Source organism: Canis lupus, chromosome 6 (genome assembly GCF_048164855.1).
Source record: "Canis lupus baileyi chromosome 6, mCanLup2.hap1, whole genome shotgun sequence".
Classification (NCBI taxonomy): domain Eukaryota; kingdom Metazoa; phylum Chordata; class Mammalia; order Carnivora; family Canidae; genus Canis; species Canis lupus.
The window spans coordinates 48,685,195-48,705,278 of NC_132843.1; the positions used below are offsets into that span (position 1 = coordinate 48,685,195).

The 20,084-nt window shown below is 43.0% G+C and overlaps 1 protein-coding gene and 1 pseudogene across 7 annotated transcripts in view; one reads left to right on the forward strand and one right to left on the reverse strand.

Moving 5' to 3' along the window:
• Positions 1-20,084, forward strand: part of RGS7 (regulator of G protein signaling 7) — a 580,824-nt gene that overhangs the window by 77,395 nt on the left and 483,345 nt on the right. For 4 of the 7 annotated variants that reach the window (XM_072830418.1, XM_072830416.1, XM_072830417.1 and 1 more), the window contains exons 1-2: positions 7,603-7,762; positions 8,840-8,966. In XM_072830418.1, the coding sequence (XP_072686519.1) occupies positions 8,889-8,966 (78 nt within the window). In that variant the 5' untranslated portion in view covers positions 7,603-7,762; positions 8,840-8,888. Of the gene's footprint in view, positions 1-7,602; positions 7,763-8,546; positions 8,721-8,839; positions 8,967-20,084 lie in introns of those variants that run through there. The other 3 variants (XM_072830415.1, XM_072830414.1, XM_072830419.1) reach the window with 3 other exon arrangements.
• LOC140634831 (ribosome biogenesis protein NSA2 homolog pseudogene) lies at positions 17,160-18,315 on the reverse strand (annotated as a pseudogene).

Genomic DNA, 20,084 nt, shown 5'->3' on the forward strand with positions numbered 1-20,084 from the left:
TGGCTGGGGATGCTGTGCTCCCAGGCATCCCAACACCAGCCCTGCTGCCTAATGAAAGCTCCAGATGTGGCCTGTTCTTGCCATGCTTAGCCATCCTGCAGAGGTACTAAGTTTGATCTCTTGTTGTGCATTCTGATCCTGTCACTTGGTTTTCATTACATTCTAGATACCATACGCTGCCTGTTGGGTGGACTGTTTTCAATTACTGTAACTATAGCCACCCCTGGTGTCAAAGCAGCAGAAGTGATGGTCTATTTCAAGGCGACTGCTTCTTCTGATGTGGTCAATATGATCACTACCAGGCTGTCTTTCCAAATACTTCGTTTGCCCTGGAATAAAAAGATTTTCACAGTAGAGTAAGAGAAAGCAAATGATAGTTTTGTAATTAAGGAAACTGGAGCTTGGGATGGTCAAGTCACTTGCCCAATGTGATTTAGCTTTTAAGTAGTGGAGTCGGGGCTAACACTCAGATGTCCTGATGCTGTTTCTACTTCTAGTCCACCATTCCAAAAATGAAAGTGCAGTAACAAACTCAACATGTATCGTGTTTCTTTCCAATTAGTACATGGTGTCCCACTCATAGTACATGCTCAGCTAATTTTCCAATTAACCGAAAAATATATAACATTTAAAAATGGTGTCATTCTGGAAGTAATCTAGATCAGAGTTTAAACATTTCAACAGAAAGGAGAGAGGTATCATCTCCTGATAAGGACACATTTTGGTTTGTACTCTTCTTCTTTAGCCCTCTGACATTGCTATGGAAGCTCTAATTAGCAGGAAAATGGTCATAAAATGGACAAAAGCATGGTAAAAGTGGAGAGCAATTCATTAATAAGGGTATTGTGCTATAAATAATTGACTACAGCAAAGAAGGCATTTTTTAAAAACCTGTCCTTGGGGTAAGATTTCTCAAACCACTTTTCTTTTTTCACTCTGCTTATATCAGTCTCAAATCAATTATCTCTTAAAACGCCAGTGCCATATTGTGAACAGTGTAATCCCTTCAACATTGTTCTCCTCTTTCTGCATGCTCCTGTGTCACTTACAATTCTTTCATGTAATAAAAACCTCAAATTAATAAAATGCTTTCTCCTAGAAATTCAAAATGCCTTTTCCACATTACCATTTAATTAATTCTTAACCATTCTTCTGTAAAGTGGGTGTGTGGTGGGGAAAGGAATAATTCTCCCCCTTCATAACACACAGGAAACAGGTCTGAAAGGTGGATCATTTCAATCCACAGTGAAACCTGATGCTTATTCACTTTCATTAAAGCTGTTAACTGGATTCTTCTGTCCATCCAGTCTTTCAACAGAATCATGTTCATGGATTTATCCACAATAAATCAGCAAATAATTATTGGGTGCCAACTGTTTGCCATATCCTGTTCTAGACCCTGGGAATACAGCAGTGAATGGGAGAGGAAAAATCCATGACCTCACAGAACTTAATTTCTTTCAGGGGGAGACAGACACAAACACAATCAATAAAATATTACAGTATGCTAAAAGGTGATAGATGCTTTGGAAAGCAAATAAAACAGTGTAATGAGAAAGGGGAGTGCAAGGAGAGTACATAGACTTTTTTTTTTAAGAGAGATAGAGAAAGTGTGAGTTGGGGGGCAAAGGGAGTGGGAGAGAGAGAAAGAGAAAGAGAGAGAGAGAATCTTAAGCAGGTCCATACTGAGCATGGACTTGGGGCTTGATCTCACGACCCTAAAATCATGACCTGAGCTGAAACCAAGAGTTGGATGCTTAACTGATTGAAACACCCAGGTGCCCAGGAGACTACATAATCTTAGTTAAGGCATGTAGAATAGGCTTCACGGACAGGGTGCCATTTGAGTAAATATTTGAAGAAAAAAAGGGAGGAGCAGGAGGAATAGCCAGAGAAAATATCCTGTGGCAGTTTCATGCCTGAAATATTTAAACAATCAAAGAGGGCACTGTGACTGAAATAGAATGAGTAAGGAGAGTAGCATACATTGAGGTCAGAAGAGGTAACATCATGTCAGATCATGAGAGTCTCACAAGCTTTTTGAAGATACTTTGAGTGGCATCCGGTGTCATTGGAGGATTTTACATGGAGAAGTGACATGACTTCATTTTAAAGTGATCACTGGCTACTATGTTGGGAATAGATGTAGATGGGAAAGGATGGGAGCAGAGAGAGCAGTTGAGTCATTATCTTCACCCAGGAGAGATTAATCTTGGCTTAAACCAGGGTGGGAGCAGAGGAGGTGGTGAGAATTCTGGACATAGTTTGCAGGTAGAGCTAAATGGATTTGTGGATTGGACTGCGTGTAAACTGAGAAAGAGAAATTTTATCCTCTGAACTAGACTGGAAACTTCTTGAGGGCAAAAGTCACCTATTATATTTATATTCTTCATATATATACTCCATGTGTACATGTTATATAACATATATGAGAAGACTTTTTCATGTACAACATGAAAAAGTGTCTGTTTAATGGAAGGAGGAAGGAGGTAATTCACACTTCATAAATCCTAGAGCTCCATAAATATTTGCAAAAATAAATGCTGTTGTTATGGGTTATATTGTGTCACCCTCAGAAAAGATAACTTTGGAGTTCTAACCCCCTATACCTCATGGGGTGACCTTGTCTGGAGATGGGGTCTTTAGAGAGGTAATGAGGTTACAATGAGGTCAGCAGGGTGGGCCCAAATCCAATATGGCTGGTATTCTTATACAAAGGAGAAATTTGGACACAGAAAAACACAGAAGGCAATGTGAAGAGACATAGGAAGAGGCAGGCATGTACAAGCCAAGGATAGTGGCCTGGAACAAATCTTTCCTTCAGAGTCCTCAGAAGAAACCAACTCTGCCTGCACCTTGGTTTTGGACTTCTAGTCTCTAGAACCATGAGACAATATATTTCTGTTTAAGCCTCTTGGTTTGTGATACTTTGTTACAACAGTCTTAGCAAACTACTACAACTATGTCCAATATTTCAAAAATATAAGTCAAATTCTCCTTTTTTCCAAGATAAGATTGCTGAAGCTAAAAACAAACAAACAAAACAATAACAACAAAATCCTTAAATATCATTATTTGGGGTGGAATTATATTTACCTAGTGAAGTAAAAGGGCTTTTGTCTAGTACTCAGAAGTTCTATGTGGCATAGAAAAATAGATGCATTATTACATTCCACAATTTAGTTTGTTTGACAGAAATATCACAAAACATAAGATCCATAAGGAAAATGGTTAAAAAAATGCTTTTGAATGATGATAGCTGAGGACCACATATTTACATGGTTTTGGAAAGAAAAGAAACAGCAAAACACCCCACAATATCCATGCTGTTTGCTGTTTATAACATAAAGGGACATTATGTAGGAGGAAAGTACAAAAGAGAACATATTTAAATCTTATGTTCTAAGATCCAATTGGGTTTTGAGAGATGATCTAGTCTAATTCCCTCAGGTTATATATGGAAAAAATGTGAGTCCTAGGAACATTAAGGTGATGAACATAATTTTGGTCCCAATGCACAATAAACAAACGATGAGTTGTCAAATAAAGCTTAACCGTAACAAAGGAAGAAATGGTGAACTATGCTATTCCTCGAATCTTCCTCCATATTTGCCTTGCAACCATAAGTAGCCATAAACTGCCTTGAATCATTAATGCCCAGAAAGAAAGGTTTGCATTAGGGCTGTGGAGGAAAGACAGGTGAGAGGAGAGATGAGACAGATAATAAATAGAATGACAAGAATCTTCATGGGAGATCCTCAGATTTTTAAAAATTCATTCTGTTGCTAGAAGCATTTTACACCCCATGTTTTTCAGTAGGACTTTGGAGTCACACAGCAGTGTGTTTGAGTGTAGACTCTGATATTCAGAAGGCATACAATCCAGGTCAAGTTTCCTAACTTGAACTTTAGTTGCTTGTGGGGTAAATTTTGTCAGAAATGGTAAGAATATCTGAATGTGTTTAAAGATAGTGGGACTTCAAGAAATGGTTGTCTTATGATGGTAATTGTCTTAATGGGCTTCAGAATTGGTCTTTGGGCCTTACTAGAAACTCCTCCCTTTGTCATCTTCCATGTAGACCTCCTATTAGTCCTTGAAGAGCCTGATTGGAATGTCAACCCCTTTGATACTTTTGTTGTTCAGTATTTCACTTTCATGTGACATTGGCTTTAAGGTTTTTGTATCTCTAACTTGGATTTCTCACGGAATAGTGAAAAGGACTGGAAGACTTGGATTTGATCTCTGCCAGCCATTCAGTCAGAGAAGTAGAAGCACTATGAATACAATGGAGTATGAGGTGTATTATTGGAACAAGACCCTACATAATTGTGAGGGAAGCTGGGGAAGTTATTTTCTAGAAGAAGGAATTGAAAGATCTGAGAAAAGACTCTACTAACCGCTCCACCTCCCCGGGGTCTTAGGCAAGTGGATGGGCTTACTGGGGAAGCTGAGGAGCCATGGAGGGGGACTATACAGGGGAGCTGGCAGAAAAGTCGATGGCAAGCTGTGGTCTTTGTGAGGCTACTGCCCCTGCAGGTCCACATTCAGGTTTTTGTGAAGTGTGTGGTGCTGCCCTCAGGAGGGTAAAGAATTTGGAACATCTGAACATGAAGTGAGGGAGAACAAAGACATGCTAGAGACTTCTGGGACTCAGCACGTGCCAACACACAAACTGCAAAGACCTTCAGAGAGGAATAGGTACCGTCTCACTCTGCTTTCCCAGTCTTGCACAAATTCCTCTCCTCACTTTAATACAGGGAGGTGGATCCTGGGAAATGTAGTTCCAGCTAATTAAGTTGCCACAGTACAAACCATCACAGCCACTTAGGGGTTGTGTGGGTGGAATGGGGGCAGTTTACTTAACCTCTCAACTTCCCCTCCCTTGTTGGTGTATTGATGTATAAGAGATAACAATTACAACCAGGATTTTAGGGGGTTAAATGAAATAATAATGTAAACTATGTATTACCAAATATAAAAATTATGTGTCAGATTATTGCCATTAGGTACATTGATTCATTTAGTTAACATGCATCTACTGTGGGCGAGAAACCTTACTATGCTTGGGATACATGACAATGAGCTAAACAGACAATATCCGGGGAGCCTGGGTGGCTCAGCTGGTTAAGCATCTGCCTTCGGCTCAGGTCATGGTCCCAGGGTCCTGGGACCTGCCCTTCATCAGCCCCCTGCTCAGGGTGAGTCTGCTTCTCCCTCTGCCCTTCCCCTTGCTCCTGCTCTCTCTTTTTCGCTCTTGCTCTCTTTCAAATAAATAAAAATAAAATCTTAAACTGATATTATCCTTTTTGTTATGAAGGTGACTCAGACACCAATGAGATATCCAAGTAGAGATGTTAATTAGGTAGGTGTCTGGATTTCAGAGCACAGACCTACACTAGAGTATACATTTGAAAGTTATTAGTATTTAGGTAGCATTTAAAGGTAGGAGTATGATTTAGCTTACTTAGGGAGTACGTGTAAGTTGAGGAGAAGAGGCCCAAAGACTGAGCTCTGAGGCACTCCAAAATTTAGGGATGAGAAAGCTAAAGAGTAACTGAGAAATAGCAACCAGTAATGCAGAGGAGAAATAATAGACGTTGGTGTCCTGGCAGCCAAATGTAGAAGGTTTTTGAGAATATGAAAGAGATGAACATTAACTTTTGCTGAAAAGTCATTTGATATGATAATTGAGAATTCACTATTGGTTTAGTAACATGGAGGTTGTTGCCAGAATAGAATGAGCTCAAGACAAAATAAGAGGAGAGGAAGTTCTTGGTGCCAAAGAAAGCCAAAAACTAGAGCAAGAATAAGTGGAAAGTGTGTCAAGGGAGATTTTATACATGGCTATATCTACATATAGATACCTTATGCAAGATTATATATATGTAGATATACATACACATATCATATCTATACGATGGATAGATGGATGGGGTCGTCCCATGCAGCTGGGGTGTATTTTACACCCCATGTATAAAATATATACAGTTGCCTCTCTATTCAGTTAGTTTGCTCATTCGTGGGAAAGATCCATCAGTGCTGAGCATGGGGGGTTAGAACCTTTTCTAGTGATGCAAAGGAGAAAACCTGCTTCCTTCAGGCAGTTTCCCCTTAAGAGGAAAAATGGTCAGGATGAGTTAGCATGTCCAGTAATCCTCCCAAATTTATTAATTCCATTCATGTCAACTTCCCAGAAGTAGACTGAGCAAAGGGGAAGAGGTAGGTCCTGGCTACAGCATGAATATTAAGGAAAGAGTAGAGAAGAATTTTTTTAAATGGGAATTTTTATGAAAAACAGCATACTTTCCAGAGTACACATTGTAGAGATTTTGGGAACTGGTGGTGGTGGTGGGGGGGGGGGGGAGTGGGGCATGGGTCAGACTAGGGTGTGTGTAAAGCAATTTGGGATGGTATCCTTTGCCCTGTAGTATTCAGAACAGAGGATACGTTAGATAACTCTGGTCCTTGGGTGAAACCTTCCTGCCTGGGTGGACCTGGGGAAAAACGCATTGGACCCTGCGGCGCTGGGTGTGCTCTGAGCAGCTGTCCCTGCCAGGGGTACCTTCTATTCTGTTTAGGTGTAGGGGGTTCGGAAGGGGCTGCCTCGCTTATCTGCTGTCTCTCCTCCACACCTGGCACAGCTGAGGAAAGGGATTTTCAGATATTTATAGCTTCCCAAACCTGCCCCAGAAAGCCAGAGACCCAAGTTTCTTTACCATAATTGGGCCAACAGCGATTTTTTCCCTTCACGTCGTTGTAATCCTTACAGAGGAATCAGTGACATGGACCTGAAGAACAATTCCTTGGGATCAGCACCCCAGGCCTTCTTGGAGACCCGCGACAGGGGGAGGGCGGCGCGGGCAGGTGGGTCCCCGCAGCGCCGCCCTCCCGGGAGGCGGCGCGCACTGGGGACGGCCCTTCGGTGTCACAGGTGCTGAGGTCTCCAGCTCCAGCCCGCAGCCTGCCCGCGCAGCGCGTCCCGTGTCTTAAACTTGGGAGGAAGCTGTGAACGCCGCAGGCAACAGGCTGGGTGGCTCCACTGGTCCTGGCCATTTTCGTCCCTCCCGGGACTCTCCGGGATCTCTGTCTTCCGGTCAGTTAAGCCCGGCGATCATCAATCATCTGCTGCCCTCGCACTGTCGGCGGCGCCAGCAGGCACGTGATGAAGCGCTCCGGCGGCGCGGGGCTCCCTGCATCCCTCCGTGCCTCCATCCCTCCATCCCTGCATCCCTCCATCCGCCCGCCCGCCCTGCCCTTCCGGCCGCCGCCCGCCGCGCCGACTCCGCCGGCCCCGCGGCGAGTGCCCCCAGGGGCCCGGGCGGGGCGGACGCGCACAGCCCCGCGCCTGCGAGCCCGCACCTCCGGCCGCCGGGCCCACGTGACCGCCCTCCTCCCGCCTCCCGCCTCCCGCCTCCCAGGCGCGCGCACGGGCCGGCGTCTCGGCTCCCGCGCGCGCCCGGCGGGTCCCCGCGCCCGGAGCAGAGCGGCGGAGGGAGCTGCCGGCCGGGCGGCGGGGCGCGGGGGGGAGCGGGCGCGAGCGGCGGGCTGCCGGGGCCGCCCGTGCACGGTGGTGGCGGCGGCGGCGGCGGCGGCGGTGGCGGCGGCGGCGGCGGCGGCGGTCGCCCGGGCGGCGCGGTTCCGCATCCGCCGAGTGTGATGAGGCTGCCCCCTCTCGCTGCTCCGCTCGCCGCCAGCTGACAGCGCCGGCTCCCAGCCCGCCCCGGAGGGCAGACGCCGCGGGGCCGTGACCTTGGCCGAGGAGGTAAATCCGGGCGGCGGGAGGGGGGAGGCAGCGCCGCCCCGCGCGCCCCGCCGCCCCGCGCGCCCCGCACCCACCCTCCCTCGGCGCCCCCGCCGCGCGCCCGCCCCGGGAGCCCCGCGCGCCCCGGCCGGGCTGCGGGCTGCGGGCTGCGGGCTGCGGGCGCCGCGCTCGCCCCGGTCCGCGGTGCTGAACCTGCTGCCATCTGTGCGGCCGGGAGAGCGGGGCGGCGGGAGCTGGGGCTCCCTGGTTTTCCCCCCTCGGGCCGGTGGCCGCGAGGTTCCTGCAGGCAGGCTGCGGCTCCCCACGGCGACCCAGGTGACTGCCTGCGGCCGGGACGGAGCCCGGTGCCTCCTGGGCGGGGACCGTCCTGACTTCCCAAGTGGAGTGGAGAGCGGGAGCGGGGCCGGGGCTGGGGCCGGGCAGCGCCGGCAGGTGGAAGTGGGCAAGGCTCCTCGGGCTCCGTGTGGGACACACACACACACACACACACACACACACACACACACACACACACACACACACCCTCCGCGCGGAGTGGGCCTGCCTGAGGCGCTCGCTGCCCGTGGGGGAACGGCCAGATACCTGGGAGCCCGCGTCGGCCACAGGCTGCTGCTGCCTTTCCGCCCTTTCGGGAAAACACCATCAAGTCGAGATGCAAGTGTTGGGAAACAAGAGAACTCTAGCGCAGACATGGTGACCGTGGGGGTTTTCTTTCTTTCTTTTTTTTCTTTCTTTTTCTTTTTGTTTAGGTGAGCATCAGACACTTTTTCAAATGAGTATCCAGAAGATCAAAGTCAGTTAAAACCATTGCCAAACGACTATTCTAACTAAAAGATTGTCATTTCTTACAACTTCCTGAGGGTACTGTAGGTGTAAATTCAGATTTAAAAAAAAAAACAAACAAAAAACCAAACAAACAAACACTTTCTGTGCCACTTCCTCCAGCTAGCCCTGACATGTAAGTATGCTCCATGTGGGGTGGGTGCTGTGGATTCTGAAGAGGCTTCAAGTCACCCCTCTTGAGCACTGCCGTTTGCATTTCACTGAAGTCTCCCTAACCCTTTGCACCCTTTGCAGCGCAGACCACTAATCCCAGTATTTGAGAGCGCACCAAGTGTGGGGTGACATGGCCCAGGGGAATAATTACGGGCAGACCAGCAACGGGGTGGCAGATGAATCGCCCAACATGCTGGTGTACAGAAAGGTAAGAATTTCTTCACTTTCTTGGAGAGAGGGAAACTTTTGGCTTGGGTTTTGTTGCCCCCCCCCTCCCCCCCGTCTAGTGTATGTATCTACTTTGTGGCCTCATAGATTTCCCAAATTACCAAATACAGCACAAGTATAGCACACAATACTTGAAGATAATCTGGTATTCCCTACTGTGTAGAGACCCAGTGAAGTACATGAGGCCAGCCTTACTCTGCCCTCTTCTTTCCCTGCTGATTTCACACAGATTAAGCTGCGATCAGCAGTATCAGCAACTTTGGGCATCCCACATATTTTGTTAAATGTGTGATTTTATGCATCCATAATAGTTTTTAGAAGCTTTTTCATAACCCCCCCCCCCAGCATTTGGGTTGTAAGGATTATGTAAATGTGTAACATTTTAGAAATGAAAAGACCACTTTGCTGTTCTGCAACAAGAGGGGATGTGCTTGTGAATCTATGGTTGGTTTAAAGATTTTACTTGTGACTAAACAACTGTCATTTTTCTTTCTTTTTTTTTTTTTGTCTTAGCCTAAGTTATTTTTTACTTTGGGTCATTTTATTTTTATGATTTTGTTTATGGGTATTTAAGTCCTAGTGGCATATGACCATTAAATAAACTTTTATACTCAGTTTTTTTTTCCCAGAAACTCATCTGACAGTTTTATACATGCTATCAGCAACAAACTTCTAGACACTGAGCCACCATAATAAAGGTGCATTTGAATATTGTGTGTGCTTTAGAGTGGTTGCTTAGGTAACTTCATTCTGGTCACAACCAACCATGTTACTAAGATAAAGGAAGCGATATTCTTTAACTTCTGTACCAATCGTTTCTATTGCATTTTATGCTGGGATTATTATTTTTTTTGGTGTATTATCTGTAGTACTTATTGGGCAAGATTTCAGTGTAAATGTTAGCAGTGACAAAAAGGAAATCATACCTTGGAATCAAGAAAATTGTTAAAGGTTTAATTAGTATGAGCTCATTGAGGAGTTCAGGATAAGTTTGTATATGTTCTTTCATGAATACAATTGTAAAGCTATATGCTACCTTCACCTGTACTAAATCTAAACTCTCCTGCTATGTGGGCCAAAATCACTTAGAGGTGGTGATGAATATGTGTTTGAGGGAATATTGTTATTGCTTTACTGTGAAGGTTCATGAACATCCTGACACAATGTTAGCAATTTTTTTCTCTAGCCTTACAGACAGTACTAGGTTGTATACCTGTGAATGCAGTTTTATGTGTCTGGGACAAAACAGTATGATAGGAAATAAAAATTGGAGATTAGTTGCCTATTTTAGATCTAAAGCATCTGAACTGGATAAATTAAGAGCATAATCCACTTGTGCCTAAATTGTTACTATCGTATTCCTACATGAATTGAAATAACTGGATATTTGCCCATTCTGTATAGAGTTTGTTCTGAGAAGAGCTATTTGGAGGGCAGTTATGTGTTTTTTAAATAAGTTTTAATGTTTTTATTGTTTGGTATGCTTTTACTATTTTAATATGCAAGAGGTGGCAGTTGTAAATTCTATCTTATAGGTGTGTACCTGTGAAGAGCTGGACTTTTGGATGTAAAATTACAATAGTTAGCTGCTTTTATTCAGTCATACTATATTTTTCTGGTTCCTTACAGAAGATTAAGGCTACGTTGATTGGACACCTAATGCTTATCTTGATTAGAAATGAACAGTGTGACATGTATCCGCGTGTCTCATTTAGTCAATTATTATGAGAATAAATGAAAAAAATGAGGCTAGGGGTTTTAGAAATAGTTATTAGGTTATATAGTATACCTGAGCTTCTTATTGCTAATTTTGAATTTATTCTATAAGGTGTTGTAAGGCACCAGATTGCTGCTAGTGCTACTTATAAGTTGACAGTATTGCTTCAGGATGAGAGTATAATACCTCATTTTTTAAACATAATTTTGTTGGTTAAACTTGGAATTGCTTGTGCTACTTATTCTGTCATCTTTTTATTAGCTCTTTGTTTAAGTTGACACAATTTATTTTTAGAAATTATTTCTCTGATAAATCGTTAGTAGAAAAAATAACTCCATTCAGTAATTCATACTCCCAATTCATAACTATGGATTGCCTGTCTATTCCTTTTATTCCCTATGCTTATGTATTTTGTGTTTTTGATACAAATAATCATGTATAAATACTAGATAATTCATGTAATGAGACACACATCTGTCTGTGTGGAGACATACAGTCCGACATCATGGTTTCATTTGACCATTTTACCCATTTCTTGTGTCTTCTGTGTTCAATGGGCTTTACATTTAATGTATTTTCAGTAGAGGCCAAATATTAATATGAAGAACAGCAAAATAGTTGGAGAGTGGTGTAGACTACTATATGTTGCTAGGATATTTCATCTGCTCCAGCTGCTTAAAGGAAGAAGCACTCCATTACAAATGCTTATCAATCATGGAGTCAATCATGTTTAGAAAAGAACTTCGGTACCAACAGCACATTGCTCAGTAACAGTGGAGAGAGTGGATTAATTGCTGTCTTATCAATTCATGCCAGTTTTCTACTTCTGCTACACTATTGCAGCGTGGTTCTTGGAAGTAGGCTCTAGGCTGGAAACATTCATAGTGTTCTCACCATTTCCCCTCCCCCCACAGGACATCTCCTGTTTACTGTAAGGATTCTGGTGATTTACACGCACCTAAGATATGCATGTGCTGTTTCCATTTTGTCTGGATAGGTTATGAATGACGCATAGTAATGTTCCTGTGAGAGAGAGGAAGTAGTGAATGGTTAGCAAAGTGGAATGCACAGAAAAGAGCTGAGATGCATGCCTTTCTTGTGTTTGTCAAGTGTCCCTCTCCCTAGTATGATTATCCTCATACAGGTTATAGGATTTCTCCAAATGATAGAAAAATTTCAAAGGTCTCTTTTCCATGGAGAATTCTGTAGTGATGTTAGGGGAAAAATGTACAGTGTGTAAAATGATCATGCTCCAAGCAGAGTGAGTGCCACTGTGGTGCAGGCTGTGGTCAATAGTAATGCTGCCTCACGGTCAAGGTTGGCACCTGCAGGTAAGTCTGGGATATTCATATTTCACATGAAGCTTCTTGGCTTCATGTGAGGGATCTCAGGTGGAAAGATGGATGAACTAGATAAATGGGATTAAGAGATACAAACTCCCAGTTATAAAATAGAGATGAAGAGTATGGCATAGGGAATATAGTCAATAATATTGTAATAATATTGTATGGTGATAAATGGTGATGACACTTACTGTGGTGAGCACAATTCCAATATAGAATTGTATCTGTATGTTGTACACCTGAAACTAATATAACATTGCAAGTTAATTATACTTCACTAAAAGAATTTTAAAAGTGAAGGGTCTCTGTAGGCTTCATTTGATGTTGTAGGTACAAGTTAAAAATCCATATGGACAAAATATGTGCCTTATCAATTTTTCAACTCATCATGCTGTGTTTTTTTTTTTAAATAAGGATGTGATTAAAGTTAGAGTGGTTATGCCATTTTATGTATTTGAGAACACCTTATTTAAAAGCTCATTATATGCAGCCCAGCCACATTTAATTTTGGGGCTTTCTAGGCTCCCTTCAGATAAGCCTTAACTAGAATGGAATTAGAAGTAATCAACTTCTTTAAGAAGAGACCCACCTATCTCTAACTTGCCTTGGCTTTAGGCTAGCTTCTAGAAACATTTGTAGAGGTGAAGGCTTAGAACTCAGTTTTGTTTTGGGTTAATGAAGCCCAAATACTGCTTGCATTCTTGCTGTGTTCTGGGCAGAGTCCTCGTTCCAGGGTGTGGCACTGGCTGTAGAGGATGGCTGAGCTGGAACCAAAAGTACGGGGAGACACATTCCAAATTTGGTGTCTGGCCAGCATGCTGCCCACTAGACAGTATACATCACTTTTTGTCCAGCAGCTGACATTCCTGCATTTGAAAAACAAAATATCTAGGGCACCTTGGGGCCAGTTTCTCAAATTGGCTGGAATGCTGACTTCTCACTAGCAAGAATGCTCAAAATGACCAATAATTCCTGATATTACTGCAGCAATCATTTATGCTCCAGGTGCCAGAAGAAAAAATAAAAAATGTTTTCCTTGTTTGCTACCTTAGTGGGAGGAACATGTTTTTGGAGATAGCTAATCTGCATGTCCACCACACCTGTGCCCTCACCTCACGTCCTCGTCTCTGCCCACCCTCTCCTTTGTCCTGTGTTCATCTCTTCTCTTCATCTTCCATGTACTCACAGTCTTTCCAGTTGCTTCTTTTAATTTCTTCTTTTCAAAACAGACCTCAGAGTGAAGGTAAGTTTTCCTTGTGATCATGCTTAGTTTAGTTGTAAAAGAAAAAATGATGCCTTTTGGAGAAGATAGCAGATTCCAGCCTTGTTTGGGTACCTGTTAGGCACAGGCTCTTGGAAGGGTGCTTTTAAACTTGGTCACATATGTGCCATGAGGTTCAGTATGTTGCTGTGTATGTGGTGTGGCAAAAGGTTAGTCCTTGGCGACCAACTGCTCTGTTCTTGAAGAGCAAGAGGGGTCCACTGGCCTTTCCTGCAAAAAGGTGCCATGGGAGATGTCACCCTAGTAGGACAATCACCTATGCTGATTGACTTTATCTAGACCTTGCCTTTGAAAGCTATTCGTGAAGTCCGTCTGTTCCATGAGAGTACACATACCCATAAGAAAGGAGAGGGACTTACTGCTTCTTTGGAAGGAATCGAGCCCGTTCCGTTCTTAGTCTTAGGGGTGGAGTTGGCTGACATTTTTTGCATTAACTCAGTGCTTTTGTCTCTTTAGGATTTTCCAATCTGGTTAACCTTGGGTGTCAAGGACAGGCTATGGATAGTGGCCTTGAACTCCATTATAAAAAAATAACCAAACCGCTGCGCCACCCAGGGATCCCTTTTTTTTTTTTTAATTTTTATTTATTTATGATAGTCACAGAGAGAGAGAGAGAGAGAGAGAGAGAGAGGCAGAGACACAGGCAGAGGGAGAAGCAGGCTCCATGCACCGGGAGCCCGATGTGGGATTCGATCCTGGGTCTCCAGGATCACGCCCTGGGCCAAAGGCAGGCGCCAAACCGGTGCAGCCACTCTGGAAAACTGTGTGGAGGTTCCTCAAACAGTTAAAAATATACCTGCCCTACGACCCAGCAATTGCACTGTGGGGGATTTACCCCAAAGATACAAATGCAATGAAACGCCGGGACACCTGCACCCCGATGTTTATAGCAGCAATGGCCACGATAGCCAAACTGTGGAAGGAGCCTCGGTGTCCATCGAAAGATGAGTGGATAAAGAAGATGTGGTCTATGTATACAATGGAATATTACTCAGCTATTAGAAATGACAAATACCCACCATTTGCTTCAACGTGGATGGAACTGGAGGGTATTATGCTGAGTGAAGTAAGTCAGTCGGAGAAGGACAAACATTATATGTTCTCATTCATTTGGGGAATATAAACAATAGTGAAAGGGAATATAAGGGAAGGGAGAAGAAATGTGTGGGAAATATCAGAAAGGGAGACAGAACGTAAAGACTCCTAACTCTGGGAAACGAACTAGGGGTGGTGGAAGGGGAGGAGGGCGGGGGGTGGGAGTGAATGGGTGACGGGCACTGGGGGTTATTCTGTATGTTAGTAAATTGAACACCAATAAAAAAATAAATTAAAAAAAAAACATTGGCACTTTTGAACCTTTCTTATCTTGGTCTTTCTAGGTTTAGGGTGCTGGTGAAGAATATTTATAACTGATAAGAGAAAGGCCCATGAGAAAAGTGGGGGATGTTTGCAAGTAGATCATCACAGAAGCCTTTAAGCCCTCAGATTTCTAAATTAGGGGTTTCAATGGGAGGCAGAGACCAGGAGATATGTCTTGCCATTGCTGAAAAATTCCAAAATGGAAGGTCGTCTATGTATTAGATTATTTGAAAGTACCTTTCTGGACTAAGGGATATTATCTACTATAAATACGAATTTAATCTGTCTGAATCAAATGCCGACCGATTTTCCTCTCAGTTACATAAATACTGACAGTTGCCCTGAGATAGAATAGGACTATCATCTGTGATGTTTTTGCTGAGAAGTAGACATTTTATGAGTAATAATTCAATGATGGATTTTGGATAATAATTAACCTGCGTTCAGAGCAGGAAAGCCTTCCACAGTTGAGCTTTTCCCTCACCAGTTGTTGCTTGCCAGTGCTATTTGTGGGATTAAGATAAGGATTTGTGGCCTAAATTTTATTTCCTTTATTTCCCACCTCCAGCCTCCACGAACCTAATTGATCAGAAGAGAGTGAAGATGTAGGAAAGAGAAGCTATCTAGGGATTTTACTGCCTCCTAATAGCCTTTGTGGTTCTACTGAGTGATGGAAAGCAGGGTATTTTTAGGTGGTGTGGGTGATGGAATGTGATCACTGCGGAGAATATGGAAATATTTTGGATTTGGATAGTTTAGTGACATAATAAATATTAAATCTCCTTGAAAAATAGAATTGTGAAGAATAAGTAACACAGATACTTGGCTCTCGCTCCCCCTTTCATAGCAGTGAAAAGGAGGCATTAGAAGGTCAGGGTGACAGGGACTTCTGTTTTACAAAATACCAATCTAATTATAAAATAATTGTAAATGATAAAGTGGGTACTCGGTTCCTTAGGGAAAAAAAGGCCCACTTCTTTCTGCCATTTGCCCAAGGCTATATGAAAATTTAACTTATCCTCTTTTCAATTCCCCTTGTTTTGTGTCTAATTCAATTAACAAAGGTCTCAGGACATTGGAACTCTAATAGACATTCATGAACTTGGTTCCAATTCCATTAAAATTGCCACCTGGTCTAGGCTGAAATATTTTGTCTGAGGAACTCATCCAGAGAAATAAGTTGCTGTTCTGTCTTCTGAAAAATATGGAGGGAAATGGCAGCTTTGTGCCATTAGCTGGGTTCTTAGGAATAAGTGTAGGAGCCTTCTCATTTTATGTCCTTTCTGGTGATTAGCAAGTAAATGTTTTCTTAGGAGCCAATGTGCTGAAGCAGAAGAAGCATGTGAAGTACAGTTGGGTGGTCTTGGTTTTAAATCTTGCCTCTGCCGATGTTTACCTGTATGGTTGTGGGTTAGCAACTAACTCCTTTCACCTCAGTTTCCTTATCTATAAAGTAATGTAAACCAAAGATGCTCCTTTCATAGAGCTGTTTGATGGTAAAATGAATTATCTCAGGAACTGTCTTGTAGATACCCTAACATATATTAGATCCTCAATAAATACTATAACAACAATAATAGTAATTATGATTCCTGTTTATTTAGTTAAAATTATTAAACACCTTATGTGTGATGTGAACCACTAGGTTGTTAAGTTTTTTGACAAAGGGAAAAAGGTGAACGTTTTCATAATATTTCATGTTATTTCCTTGATAATTAGGGAGGCAGATTCTGTAGGATGCTTTGGTAGTACCATTTTCATGACACTTATAACGTCCTTTCTAATATTATTTAGTAGCTAGTCTCTCCTTTTTTTTTTTTTTTTGCCAGCTTCTACTTTTTAATAAGTTTTTTGATATCTTATGTATCTCTGAAGTCTGTGCAGTTCTTTGGATATTATATAAACTAAATAAAGCCTTTGAATCTAGGAATTTCAGAAGTGAAAAGGAACTTTGAATTTGTCTACTTTTTCATTTTGCAGATGATGAAATTTAGGATTAGATAATTTGTCTGCAGTCATACAGCTTGAATTTGGGACTTTGTCTTTCGATGGCTTTTTCTTTTAACATTATTATTATTATTTGTGAAACTGGGTTATTTTAATGTTTCTTTTTAAATATTTATTTATTTATTTTAGAGCGAGAGAGCATGTGCTGGTGAGTGGAGAAAGGGGCAGAGAGAAAGAATCTCAAGCAGACTGTGTGCTGAGCACAGAGCTGTCTGCGGGCTCCATCCCAGGACCCTGAGATCATGACCTGAGCTGAAACCAACAGGCTGACACTTAACCAACTATGCCACCCAGGCGCCCTTATTTTAATTTTTTTTTTTTTAACAGTAGGATAAATAGGTCTCTTGATGACTGCAGATATGTAAGGCTGTTTGGTGGTATTCAGAACCACCACAGTAATGGTGGCTTTCCTGATTGGTGTGTAGTCTGCAGTAATTATAAGGAGTTCTGTTTTGTAAGCTGCTGTCAAAGCAGCAAGACTACAGTCATGCATCCATCATTTTCAGGATTGTTGGTAACCTGCCATATTTTCCCCCAAATAACCTTGCCTCCTTGTGTCGCAAGGCCCAACTCACTTGTATTCACCTATTCACCTCAAGGACAATACCTTTGGTAATAACACCTAAAGTTGTATAATATGGAGATGAGGGATCCTTTTTTTTTTTTTTTTAGATTTTTAAAATTTATTTATGATAGTTACACAGAGAGAGAGAGAGAGAGAGAGAGGCAGAGACACAGGCAGAGGGAGAAGCGGGCTCCATGAACTGGGAGCCCGACGTGGGATTTGATCCTGGGTCTCCAGGATCGCGCCCTGGGCCAAAGGCAGGCGCTAAACCGCTGCGCCACCCAGGGATCCCGAGGGATCCTTTTTTACACCAAACACTGGCAGGCAAATGGTGGATTTCCTTTTTTTTTTTTTTTTTAAAGATTTTATTTGTTTATTCATGAGTGATACACAGAGAAAGGGAGAGACATAGGTAGAGAGAGAAGCAGGCTTTCCACAGGGAGGCTGATGTAGAACTTGATCCCAGGACTCCAGATCGTGACCTGGCAGATGCTCAACACTGAGCCACCCAGGCACCCCAAAAGGTGGCTCTTAGTTCAGGATGTGTTACATGGGTCTTTTTGACACATAAGCTCATTGTCCTAATGAATCTTTTATATTTAGGTGGTTTTTGAGTAAAGCCATTACCAACACAGCAGGCTTTAGTAACAATCCTCTCCATGCTTTCTTCTTTCTCTTTTCTGTTTGAATAAATTTTAATACTTCAGTTTCTTCCTTTGGGGAAAGGAACTTCCCATATTCCCACTTTCTCTTTTTGTTTTTCTTTAATCATATTGGAAAATATTTAGCTGGAGACTGTCCCTTCCTGTCCAGTAGATATGCAGGTACTGCCCCTTGTGGAGTCTTTCCATCATTCTTTTGTTTGGTGTGTCTCTTTTCATGCATCTTGATAGTCTTTTCGTAGATATATTCTCAGTATGGCACTGTTTATGGTAGAGCTTAGCTTTCTGGCCAATCATCTTTTTTTGCCTTCTTTGAATCCTCATGAGCCTCTTGATGGTCCATCTTTCTCTTTTTTTCATGGTAATCTGAACAATAGCCATAGCATAATGCCATCCATGGAGCCACTGGGTACACCAAAAAGCTTTCAATGTTCAGGTCTCACAGACCCATGAGCTGACTCCACATATCTTGGGATAGGAGAGACAGTTCTAAAATCACTGGTGCCAGAGAAAGCACAATACATTGCTTCTGAACCTCTGTTCTTCACGTTTTCTCTCTCTCTCTCTGTCTCTGGACACCAAGAAGCTCTCAATGTTCAGGTCTTACAGATCCATGAGCAGACTCCACATAACCTGTGACAGGAGAGACAGTTCTAAAATGACTGGCACCAGAGAAAGCACTACGCGTTGGTTCTGAACCTTTGTTTTTTATTTATTTATTTAATTTATTTATTCATGAGAGACACAGAGAGAAGCAGAGACACAGGCAGAGGGAGAAGAAGGCTCCATGCAGGAAGCCCGACGTGGGACTCGATCCCGGGTCTCCAGGATCGGGCCCTGGGCTGAAGGCGGCGCTAAACCGCTGAGCCACCCAGGCTGCCCTGAACCTCTGTTCTTCATGTTCTCTCTCTCTCTCTCAACAAATACAGTAAGTCCTTGTGTTTGTATCAGTGTCAGTAAGGAATCAGCACCCTGGTTACTCTGTGGCATCCTTGGGTTACCTACCACAGGATGCCTGACCACTCACAAGACATAGATTATTAGATTCCTTTTCCCTTCCACTATACTCTAGCTTTTGGAACCCCAGGAATGATAAGGTCAGGAGCTTGGTCTGCCCCACTCTGGGAATAGCTCTGTTATTGATTTGATTGTAGCTAAAATTCTAGGCAGATGAAGACATAGAACATGATGCTCTGTGGCAGCACTGTCCAATAGAACTTCCTACCATGATGGAAATGTCTTTACATGGACTGTCTGATATGGTCACCACCAGCCACAGGGGGCAGTCAGACACTTGAAATGTGGCTACCTGGGACCTGCATTTTAAGTTACACTTAGTTTTAATTTAGATTTAAATAACCCCATGTGGCTAATGATGGTTGTATTTGACAGAGTATAAGAAGTGAAGACTTTCAGGGAAATAGCATCAAACCCAAGAGAAGAGATAAAAGAATATGCTATACTGAGTCTGACACTTGACACACACAGTGCTTGCAAAAAAGTAGGGCTCCCCAAATGATTTTTTAAGAGGACAAAATAGCAGTGACGTTTTGAAGGAAGACGATGGCCTCTTAAAGAGATGGTAGATATTATGATAAATGACATCAGCTGCTTATCTAGTTTATTTTCTCATCCTGCAGAAACTTTCAGTGTCTGGAGAGGGTGGCTCTCCTAAGGTGAGATGATGCGGTTGTAGGACTGAAGCCTGTGGATACCATCCAGGAAGGGCTCTCACAGGTGCTTGGTTGATTTGCTGATGTCGGAGACATTTCAGCTAATCTCCATGTTGTTGCACCTTCGAGATGTATCACAGCCATTCCAGTTCCTAACAAGACTGAGAAAAAAACCAGAAGCTTCCAGATAAAAGAGATTTAAAGTGCTTGGAATCCTTGTTGAGAATTTAAAATGGGGGTATAGGGAATCCTTTTTAAAAAAGTCTATTTATTCATGAAAGACACAGAGAGAGAAGCAGAGACAGAGGCAGAGGGAGAAGCAGGATCTTTGTGGGGAGCCCAATGTGGGACTTGATTCCAGGACTCTGGATCAGGCCCCGAGCCAAAGGCAGACGTTCAACTGCTGAGCCATCCAGGTGTCCTCCACCTTTTATTTACTTATTTTATTCTTTTTAAGCTCACATCTCTTTCTTATGTCTCAGAAAGTTCA